The sequence below is a fragment of the Leuciscus leuciscus genome (genome assembly GCF_965113295.1).
Source record: "Leuciscus leuciscus genome assembly, chromosome: 18".
NCBI lineage: Eukaryota > Metazoa > Chordata > Actinopteri > Cypriniformes > Leuciscidae > Leuciscus > Leuciscus leuciscus.
This window is the reverse complement of record NC_138742.1, coordinates 31079278-31090926: the sequence shown is the minus strand read 5'-3', so window position 1 is coordinate 31090926 and position 11649 is coordinate 31079278. Positions and strand designations below refer to the sequence as shown.

General features: G+C 38.7%; 1 protein-coding gene across 2 annotated transcripts; it reads left to right on the top strand.

The window, feature by feature from the left end:
• The first annotated feature begins 2821 nt into the window (after positions 1-2821).
• On the top strand, positions 2822-10962 carry hmga1a (high mobility group AT-hook 1a). 2 transcript variants are annotated; one of them, XM_082145508.1, is made up of 5 exons: positions 2822-2965; positions 3873-3979; positions 5135-5227; positions 6485-6544; positions 8989-10962. In XM_082145508.1, exons 2-5 carry the CDS (start codon positions 3890-3892, stop codon positions 9058-9060), a joined length of 315 nt encoding a protein of 104 aa, XP_082001634.1. In that variant the 5' UTR covers positions 2822-2965; positions 3873-3889; the 3' UTR covers positions 9061-10962. The 2 variants fall into 2 exon arrangements, with proteins under 2 accessions (XP_082001634.1, XP_082001635.1); XM_082145509.1 differs by lacking the exon at positions 2822-2965 and adding an exon at positions 3313-3582.
• The last annotated feature ends 687 nt before the right edge of the window (positions 10963-11649 follow it).

The following is an 11649-nucleotide window of genomic DNA, read 5'->3' as shown; positions in this document are numbered from 1 at the left end:
TGTTTTTATGCTGGTCAGTGACTAAATATAACATATGTTGTTGAGATCAGATATTATGTCACCCTTTGACTGAATCTGCAAAGGAACAAATAGGCCTATGGCATGATGAGATACTGCACTTCCAAGACAAATCTCCACTTATTTGAGGGATGAAGATGCGGCGGATCAACAGGACATTCAGAGATGTTCGTCTGTGTGCCGATGGATGGATGTGAATTCATTTAACAGCTGTTCTGATATTAAATGTAGATACACTGTACATGTGTGTGTGGTTTTATGTGCACCAGTTCACAAGCATATGTGTGTAATGTTGGTCTTTATCATCAATATTTTTAATATTCTCGCTATTTTTTCATCAATGAATATAAATGGCTTCATATTGGTCATGATTTCTTAGAAATAAAGGGATAGTTCACTCAAAAATGAAAGTTTTCACACATACACAGACACACACTCACTCACACACACTGAAAAAAATGATTCGTTGAATTTAATCACATTTTTTATGGTAAGTGGTTGCACACAATTGAGTTTAGCTACATTTAAACAAATGCATTAAGTTGAACTAAAATTGATTAAGTTCAACTTAATGCATTTGTTTAAATGTAGCTAAAATCAATTGTGTGCAACCACTTACCATAAAACACACACACACACACACACACACACAGTCATTTAAGTTCAATGTCTTTTGGAACCTTATTCTTCAAAATATCTTATTTTGTGTTCCACAGTAAATGTACATGTTTGGAAGAACATGTTGGTGAGTAAATTACAGTTATCAGTTATTATCATCAATTGTAGTTTTAAATATCATTTTAAAGAGATAATCTGCAGACAGATAGCTGTAAAAAAAAAAAAAAAAAACCTAGAGAGAACACACACACACACACACATATAGTTGGAATCAAAATTATTTCAACAAAATTTTATAAAAACAATTCAACAAAGACATCAGTAAAGCACTAGAGTACGTTTATTAATACACATTTGAGTGATTCTGAGAACGTAAAGTTGATAAAAAAAATTAAACAAATCAAATTGCCTCTAAACATTCATGTAGAAAATTATTCAACCCCCAAAAGTTTAATTTTGTGCAGAATCTTTTATTCTTTATAACCTCCTGCAAACGCTGCTGAAGTGCTTCTGTCACGTCTCTAATGAATCCCATTCCTCGCTTGAAGAAGCTTCCAGATCTCTGATAATCTGTGGTTTTCACGTCACCACTGCTTTCTTCAAATCCCACCAAATATTTTCAATGAGATTTAAATCTGAAGATTGTACAGATTGATCATTCGAGTGACCAAGCGTCAGTAGACTTGGATGTATGGGATGTTTGTCCATTGACCATCAAGCTTCAGTCTCTGCACTAAAGGCATCTCCATCTTTGCCAAAATGGTGTGATACTTCAAAGAACTCTTGATATCCTTCATATAGTCAAGATTTCCACATAACAGGACTGGACCTCCTCCTTGTTTTACCATAAAGACCATCTTCTTCTGCTCAGAAGCTCATACTGCTGATCCATGGGTCAGTTTGGTCACATCACTCCATGAAACACTCTTCCAGAACTCCACATCTCTCCAGATCAGTTTCAGCATATTCAATCCGCCTTTTTGTTCTTCTTGGTCAATGGCATTCGGCAAGACTTCCCAACATAAAGTCCATGCTTATAGTGTATCTCTTATACTCTGCATTGAAGTGTTTCTTCCTCCTTTCATCAGGTCATCTCGCAGGTCTTTGGCAGTAAATTAAGAGTTGCTCTGATCAAACATTTTATTTCCCTTAATGATATTGTGTTTTTTCTTCGACACCCACAAGTGTTTTCTGGTACCACACATTTTAGACATATGAATAAGGCTGTGTCTCTTTTAGGATTTTGTAAATCTCGTAGACTTTCTAATGTAATAGAACAATTTGTTCTCTATACTATAGCATTTGTGAGATCTCTTTTGACTTGGCCATATTTGCTACTCAACTTTGGCACATGCACAGGATAAATGTATGTTTGTTTAACAGCACAAGCTAATTTGTTCAAGTTTCCAAAGGCTTAATTTAACACAATTGTGTACCATACCATACAAATACGTGACTTAAAAACAGCAGTGTTGAGTATGGGTTGAATAACCTGTAAATCAAGTCGTCAACTTTATTCATATAGTGCTTTTTATAATACAGATTGTTTCAAAGCATGCAACTTTACAATGATAACAGGGAAATAATGCAACAAAGTTTGTTTCTACAACAGACAGAAGAGGATAGTGACATAGTCCAGCTTAAGTAAGTTCAGTGATGCTTCATTTTTGTCATAAAAAAGTTATTAATTTAGTTAATTTATATACAGCCGCTCTGGAGAAAACAGTGATGTCATCGTCCAGCTCAGTTCAGTTCTCATATAATGGTGTCAATGCAGGCAGATCAATAATATTGTTGAATATTAAATAGTTGTAAATCCTATAACTCAAAAAGCATTGACATTATCACTTTTATTTGCCTCTACACTGTTATAGATGCACTTAAAATAACAACAACAACAAAAACTGTATTTTCAGAAAAGCTTACTACATTTGTAAATTATTAGGTAAGTGTGTAAATTTTTGCTTGCGAAACCCCCTTAAAAGTGTGCTGAAAATGGTAACAATACATTTAAAACTCTTAAAAAAAAGAAAGAAAAAAAGACTCGGTAACAACAAAAACCTGTAACAACATTACAAACGCAAAACGGTTGGTCAAGATAATCTCTGTGTTGCTCGTGATTGGCTGCGCAGTGCCACCAGAGCATCTGATTGGTTCCTGACAATTTAAACGCACGTCCTCCTCCTGCTGGCCCCGCCCCCCACTGGAAGACCCCGTGAAATGCCCCTGAAACTCCCGAAGGCGATTGTTGTGTTTCATTCATTCTCAGCTCGCAGACCGCGCTGGGTTACAAGCTTTGGACTTCGTCCCGACCGCTCATTTTAAAAGGGTACGTTTGAAATATCTCTTATTAATTTGTTAAAGCTATCGTTAGTATTATTACATCTCTGCAAAACAGAAATACGAAAAAAAACGAAAACAGGAAGAAGGTGTTTAGTTTTAAAGGCTCTATTTGATAAGGATTAACAAACACTAAGCAGATTGGCGGGCTCGCGTGGCGCGTTTTTCGTCGTGTTTTATTACCTACGAGAATCTGTAGATACACACTCTCTCAGTCTAACATTATTCCCAAAGAAACTTTATATACAGCAAATATTTGAATTCTTTAAAAGTGTATTTTTTGTTGGGGGGGGTTTGAAACAAAAAGGCTACAATAGTTTGTTTTAAATCGTTTTAAACAAATATCTGGTGTTACAATTCGTCTTTGTTGATCATTTACACATATTTCAGGCGATTAAAGCCCTTCGCGGTGTAAACAACAGAATCGTGTTTTCACGCGCTAGGGGATTTAAAAGGGCGCGAATCTCGCGCTGTGTGTTCGTGTTCCGGTTTGCGCTGGAACTGCGGGGTATCCGTAGGAGCCGCCGTTCGCCTTTTAGCTTTCTGTTTTAAAGCTCCACCGCAGCACAGCCAGCCCGCGACGGGTTTCACTTCTGCCGTTTAAAGGTATTACAATCCTACGGTTTAAACGGACACGTCGTGATTAAAATATATTCGCGTTTAATCGACATTGTTAGGCATAACTCGCGCGAGCTCAGGCCTAGCGCGTGTTGTAAACAAACGAGAAGCCGGTCGTTCTGCACGGTTTCATTACACGCACTGTAAAGTTAATGTATACTCCATTTATTAGTGTCTGCTAAATGTTCGCGTTATGTATTTAAAGTTTCCGTTGTTTCATCAGTTATCACCATTGTTTGTTTGTGCTAATCCACCGACTCTCTTCTTTCGCCGTACAGTTTTCCAGTAAGACGAAATGAGTGATTCCGGCAAGGACACAGTGGCTCCTAAAGAGAAAGATGGAGCAGAGAAGAGAGGACGTGGAAGACCACGAAAACACCCACAGGTATTGCAGTGCTTCCAGGGGGCGTTTTAGATAGAAGTGTGTATATAATGGGGTGGTATATTTCATAATGGTGAGATGAAAACCCTGTCCGTGGTTTGCATTTTAGGTTAAAATGATACTAGAATGGGTTGTTGTTGTTACTTTTTGATGTCTGGACTGAGGATATATTTTTTTTATGTGATGTTTAATGCAGAAAAGCACTTATTATAATCTTTGTTTTGATGCATTTACAACCCAATGGCACACGCTCACCATGTGCAGTGGTCATCTGTAGTGGCAGGGCGACCAAGGCCTGTAACATGATCTCTATAAACCAGCAGTAACCCATTTACTGTTTCAGCTGCTCGCTGATTGGTTGTTGGGAAATGCCAGCGTTTGATTGGTTCATCCTCCTGTCACTCAAAGGGCCTCAAAAGTGCATTGGGTTTAAAGTTTCTATTACTCACCCTTGTAATCAGAGCCTTTGAGTAGTAATCATGGCCACCATCATATAAGATAAATGACTCATTATCTTAGTTGCTTTAGAGTATAGTGGTTTTTATTTATTAATTAACTTTAAAAAAACAACTACCTTTTGTAGCAATGCTACATGCATGAGTTAATTGCTTTTGTAAGTAGTTTGTGCTGATTTTAACCATGTTGACAACATCATGTGTCACATGCTCATAGTTTAATTGCAGTATATATCAGTATATTCGGCAGATTCTCAATTTGTGCTTTTGTAGGTGATTCATTTCTGAAATCAGTGGGGGAAAAGTATACAACATTTCAGTAGAGATTCATTTTGGTAATTGTAACAGTCTTATTACTTTGAAAAAGCACATTTGCACAGAAGACGGCACAGTTAACACATGCATTTGTGCTGTTTTCATCCCAATATTGACAAACTTGGTTTTCTGTCCTTGAAGAGACCGTTCAATCGGCTCACCGTCCAGATGCATACGTTGCCCGTTTAACAGAGAGTCGGGCTTTAATGGTCTACAGTGTATTTGATTCTCTTTTGGCAGCCAATGACTGCATGCCACCTGTTGGTCTTAAAGTAGCGCCCAGTTGTGTTAGCGATGCCCAGCACATGCTTTATAAGCTCTCCAGCAGTATATGGTGACCCACACTTGGCTTGTTTGTGTAACCGTGTTTATTTTGATCTTCTTGCAGCAGGAGCCGAGTGGGTCGCCCACACCGAAGAGACCGAGAGGAAGACCAAAGGGCAGCAAGAACAAGCCCAGCTCCTTGACACCGAGGGGCAAAGTGAGTAGACGTCTCAGTGTCTCAGCACAACGGCCACCTCTGCAATATTACACACACATCTGCGTGCCGGCCTCCTACTTACAAACACAATAAATACTTTATATTTATAGTAGGGCGGGGCAACGAGTAACTGCATCCAAAATAAGTGTTTACATATGTGTGTGTGTGCTGAGTATAATTACTTTGTAAATATAAATACACATGCATGTATATATTTAAAGAAAAATTTGCATACTGTATTTATTTATACATAATTTATATTATATATAAATAAATGAGACACTTTTCTTAAATATATACATGCATATGTGTGTTTTTGAAGAGTTCAGATGCAAAAGCCTCTAAGTGCCATCTGAAATTGTCTTCTAGAATGATCATTTTTATCAAGCTTGTATATTTAAGTTCAATAATATCACTTAAATGACAATTAATAGGTTATTTTCATTGCCATTTAAGTGAAATTACTGAACTTAAATATACAAGCTTGATAAATTATCATTCTAGCAGAAATTTTCAGATGGCACTTAGAGGCTTTTGCATCTGAACTCTTCATTTATACAAAATAATTATACACCGCACACACACACATATTATGTAAACACACACTTTTGTTTTGCATGCGATTAATCGTTGCCCGGCCCTAGTTTATAATGGAGAGTTCCTGAGGCCGTTTAATTGTTCCTTTAATAACTGTTCACTGCAAGAACCTTTTATTTATGTAAACAGTCTTGTTGATACCCCGTTTCTTGGTGCCTTGCTCTTGTTGCGTGCGACGATCACAACAGTGTGTTTTTCGAGCCGGCAGACCAAACCAGGTGCTCGATTCCGGTGCACTTCCTGCTAGAGCTTCCTGTGGCGTAGCGAGTGCTGTGTTGCAGGTGCAAGAGCAGCCGAGATGATAATATCCCCCACCCCCCTTCAACTCTTCCTTCCCCGCCATCTATTGTCATGACAACAGCTGTCCCTCCGACCCCTCCCCCATAAGCACACCGCCTTGGCCTTTTGTGTGTGTGTGTGTGTGTGTGTGTGTGTGTGTGCGCGCGTGTGCATCTCGTACCAGCTGTCTCTCAGCTCTGGACCAGGTGGCTGACGGGCTGAAGTGCACCGCGTGCTGCTCGTGTCCGCTTCCAGTATAATGGCCAGTGAACCCGCTGGCCCGGGCCGCCTGCCAGCACCGGCCCAGCGCTCCCTCTGCTGCTCATCTGTGTGTGTAGCACCACGCTCACACTCTCTCTCTCTCTCTCTCTTCTCTTTCAGAAAGCAGCGCCGGCTTCGGCACCTGCAGGGACAAAGCGCCGCGGACGACCCAAGAAAGCCGTAAGTTCATCATGTGTGTTCTGTGCCTTTAAGAGTCTGTTCTGTGTGGCGTTACGGCAAAAAACCACACGGCTAAACCAGTGTTTATGTGGTGAGAAGTTGTCACGGGCAACAATGAAAATATTTGGCTGCTTCCCCCAAGAGATTTCTCTCTCGCCGTCCGTTTCTCCTGTAGGTCTTGTTTATAAGAACAGATCAAATGTCTTGAAGCGTTTTATTTTGCTCTTTAAGTCAGTTTGGCATGTAATCAGCGCCGCCCTGCATTTCCTCGACAGCTCACAGTGTAGTCATCAGCCCTGTGTGTGTGTCTTCACACCGCGTTCCTCTCGCATGAGGCACTGACGTTTACATGTCTGCAGGAATCCAGCAAGCTGAGTCACTGAAACCCCAGGCTTTGAGTCACACTACGAGTTACTGCTGCCATGCTTGGAAAGCCAGGCCATTTCCTTCACTTAATCAGTCCAACTCTGAACAACTTTTTAATAGCATGAATGCCACATGCATTATGGTTGTTTAATGTGTTAAGTGTTATCAAATGCGTCGTCTTTGTGCATGTGTGCAAAGTTTAAGTTGGCAGCAGTTGTATTATGACCTATAATTACCTAAAAGACTGTTAAATTCATGAAAGCAGTGGAGGTGATGAGTCAGTGGCCCATCTAGATGCCCACACTTGTGGTCTGTCTTTGGACTTGTCTACTTGCATGACGAATTTCCTGTATCTGGTTCAATTGGGTGCGATGACCACAAGTGTGTCAATCTTTTGATTACCCAAAATGCAATTGTTTACTGAGCTTTTTGCTTTTCAATACTTTGCATTTTAAACTTCTGCATGTCTGGTCAGGAAGTCCCTATGCGACAGAAGACACAATTAGAAGCATTGCCATTTCTAAACTAAGTGATAAAAAGCACTTGCAAATGTTGTGCATAATACACTAATCTTTGCAACAATATAATGTGCAACTCGAGTCTTGCTCATTTACTTCCTGTCGCGTGCAAAGTGGCAAAGACTGCGTGTGTGTGTATCGAGACTCTGATCGTGTTGAGATTGTCTCGTATCTGAGATGCGTAGGGTTCGTTGAAAGTGCTTGAATCGGACTGTTTGAAGTAATTCTTGGAAAGCCCTTGAGAACAGCCGTAATGCAAAGGTTGCTTGAATTATTGAAAGACAATATATATTAAATTAGTGTTTTAATTTTTTCGATGATATTACGCAATATTTTCATGCAAAATGAACACCGCAGCCTGTCTGAGAGAGATATAAAGACATGAGCTGTGAGCATAATATTGCTCAATCTCGGAGTATATAATACAGCTTTCATTCTTCAGGTCAATCATACACTACCGTTCACAAGTTTGGGGTCAGTAAGATTTTTAATGTTTTTAAAAGAAGTCTCTTCTGCTCACCAAGGCTGCATTTATTTGATAAAAAAAAGAAAAAGTTATATTGTGAAATATGACCATTTAAAATGACTGTTTTCTATTTTAATATATTTTAAACTAATTTATTCCTGTGATCAAAGCTGTATTTTCAGCATCATTACTCCAGTCTTCAGTGTCACATGATCCTTCAGAAATCATTCTAATATGATGATTTGATGCTCAAGAAACATTTATGATTATCAATGTTGAAAACAGTTTTTTACATTTTTATTTCATGATGCTATGATGAACAAAGTTCAAAAGAACAGCAATTATCTGACATCTAAAGCTTTTGTAACATTAAACACTACCGTTCAAAAGTTTGGGGTCAGTAAGAATTTTAATTTTTGGGAGAAATAAATAAAATACATTTTTATTCATCAAGGATGAGTTAAACTGATCAAAAGTTACAGTAAAGACATTTATAATGTTAGAAAATATTCTATTTTAAATAAATGCTGTTCTTTTGAACTTTCTATTCATCAAAGAATTGAGAAATTGTACACAACAGTTTCAACATTGATAATAATAATGAATGTTTCTTGAGCATCAAATCATCATATTAGAATGATTTCTTAATGATCATGTGACACTGAAGACTGGAGTAATGATGCTGAAATTATGAAACATAAATCTTGCTGACCCCAAACTTTTGAATGGTTGTGTAAAATAAAAATCAGTTTGAACAAGGAACGTGATATCTTTGTCATAGTATCCTTTCAGTGGTTAAAGTTAAGAGTCGTCGCATACTTTGCATGTGCTGCACTTTATTTTGTTTTATTAGTATGTTTATCGGTTTACCCGTTTTAGAATTGAAAAGATAAAGATATTGTTTGATAAGTGAGATCTCTGATCGTAAGTCCTGGAGTTTCATCTTACAGCACATGATCTGTACGAACCCTGAACTCAGTAGTTGTGTGAATCTCACAAAGACATGTTTTTGTGACCATTGCATTCTTTTCAGTATTTTATTTTGCATGCTTTGCTACACACATAAATGACGTTCTCTCGTTTCTTCTCTCCAGGAGAAAGAGGAGCAGCCATCCAAGTCCTCTGAGGAGGAGGAGGAGGAAGAAGAGGAGGAAGAGGAACAGTAACCAGCAACTCATGCTACCTCACAATCCAATGTTATTTCTTCCTGTTGACCAGAGCTGGACTGCCCCCCCCTCCCCCCATCTTCCCCTTACACTAGTGCCACCCTCGCCCTCCAACTCACCTTTACGCTCTAGCGCCCCCTAGTGTCAGGGAGGACTGCACACTTCATATGCGCCTTCTCTGTGTAACACCACTGGAAAAAAGACTCAGAATACTGTATGTCCATTCATGGATGCATGCACATGTGTATGCACATCTGTATATGTCTCGCACTCAATGGGTAATTGGTCGAAAAGCGTCTGTCGTTATACTGGACAAAGATATGCTCTGATGGCGGCTTGACACAAAGCGATTTTTGCAAAATACTGAAGTTTTCTCTTTTTTCGCAAACAACAGTTTCAGGCCTTGAATTCAAGTTTATTTTTTACACTTCAAAGTCTAAGATATGGTAGGTTGTGTGAAATTCATGTCGTTGTGTACTGGACAAAGGTGAATTGACCTACTCGTTTGTTTTTACTTGGGTTGTGTGTGTGTGTGTGTGTGTGTGTGTGGTAACTCGATGTCTCCAGTTATACTTTTTAGCTTCTCCGTGATTCAAGCTAGAAATAAAAAAATGAGCATATTTTTGAGTGAGCATAATCTAGAGGTCTTTTAACGTGTAATCAACATATCATTGAATGCTTTGTCGTGAAACCATTTTTGACTCGGTCTTTCGTAACTCCCTCCGCTGTCTCGCCACCATCATGATTTCACTTTCTGCGATGAGAATGTGCCGACTACGCGAGCGTTCGCGCGCCGGTAAACTCAGTGTAATTCAGATCTTCTGAGGAAACCGATTGCCTGATGGGTTTTTGACTTTGGAAGTGACTTGATTTGTTTAAGCATGGCAAGCCTGATCCTTGCTCCAAAAGTGCAACGCCAGCAGTGCTTTTATCAGCCCCACATAAATCTGTTAATCTTGCATGCAAAATGTTAAACATATATATATATATTTTTAATCTAGTAAATGCTAGATCATTCCATTTGCGCTCGATTTCCTTGCGAACTTCCCAGCCGTGTCACTTCTGCCCGGTAACAGTCCACTCAGACGATGTTCGCTCTCTTCTTCATGCTGTTTTTTTTTTTTTTTTTTTTTTTTTTTTTTTTGACGTGTTAAATTCCATGTCAGGGAACGCTGATCGGTCCAGTGACTGGGTCTCCTCTCAGAACTTAATGCTGCTACAAACATGGTTAATTAAACCCGGAAAACTGCAACCAGGTCAGTTCTACTCTGGACTTGACCGTCACGTTCATACCTCACTTTACAACAGCCTATGACGGATTACTCTTCTCTTTCCTGACGACGTTCAGCTGGTCCCAGTGCAGTGTCTGATCCATTTATAACTATATGTCTCCAGTGTGGGATTTTTTTGTGTTGCTTTTATTTTTGTTTTAAACTGGTTTTTTTCATATATAAGCATCTGGACACGCCACAGGAATTACTGCATTGAGTCACAGAAATGCAAAACAAGTTCAGACTGTGGTAGAAATATGGGTGTGTGTGTTAGTTTATTTTTCTATACGTATTCGTTTGGTGCACTGAATTGACTTTTGATTTGTTGTATCATGGACAAAATGATTTAGTGTGGCACCTAAAGGTTAGGGCTTCTCTCTCGGTCTCTCCTCTCTCTCTGTGATGAACTACATCCCGCTAGTTGCTTAGCTCTGAGCCCCCGTTTCGTAGATCATGATGGTACTAAGGCTGGTTTTTAACATGCCCCCCTCCTCAATACTGATGTCTTGTTTTTATGTGCCCGTGCACAACTGGTTTGGGATCAGTCTTTTCAATGTATACACTCTGCATTTTCTATTGTGGACTGCAGGAATTTATACTCAAAATCGTAATAAAGTAAAAAATTCGTACATATCTTTGGTCTGGCTGTATTTCTTCAAGTTAGTGCTTGGAACGAATGCAACTCTATTGTAAGAATGTTTTATCCTTCACTTGGTCTGTTTTTACCCCGCCTCAGTCAGATCTGCCTCTCTGAAACCCACATCTACATCTGTGGCTGTTCGGCCACGATCACGGCTTGCGTTTCTGCTTGGAAAACTTCTTTTTTTCTTTTAAATTATTAATTGTAAGATTACATGTTATATTGCCCTACATGAATTAAAAAAGATCAATTGGTTGATTCTCTCTGTCTCTCTCTCTACTTTCATGGAAGGGGACTTATATTTTTCTGTTTTTGCATTGAAGATTATAATTTAGGATTTGTATTGTGAAATAATTTTTTCTCTTTTATTTTATGTCTCTTAAAACAAATTTTTTCTTTATTTTTATATCTGACCAAGATTAAGGGTCCATATATGAATCAAACGTGTAACTTTATTTTAATAATTCTGCACTGCAGCATGAATGTCACTGTTCATTTGAATAAAGTTAAATACTTTGCTCCAAAACCTTGTTGAAAGTGAAATGTGCTGTTATGCTGCATATTGCTGTCAATGACTAAAGAATTAATGCAGATGTTGTAACAACAGTAGTTTTAATAGAAGTTCAACAAAAATACATCAATAGAACTGAATGTGCAAGTTCATGGTAGCATCTTAAA

What these genes read in the sequence shown, in the direction of transcription:
- hmga1a (XM_082145508.1), top strand. Translation starts at nt 3,890, where the DNA reads ATGAGTGATTCCGGCAAGGACACAGTGGCTCCTAAAGAGAAAGATGGA. An exon ending in CCTTGACACCGAGGGGCAAA is followed by an intron (nt 5,228 to 6,484) that starts GTGAGTAGACGT and finishes CTTCTCTTTCAG; the next exon opens with AAAGCAGCGCCGGCTTCGGC. An exon ending in GCGGACGACCCAAGAAAGCC is followed by an intron (nt 6,545 to 8,988) that starts GTAAGTTCATCA and finishes TCTTCTCTCCAG; the next exon opens with GAGAAAGAGGAGCAGCCATC.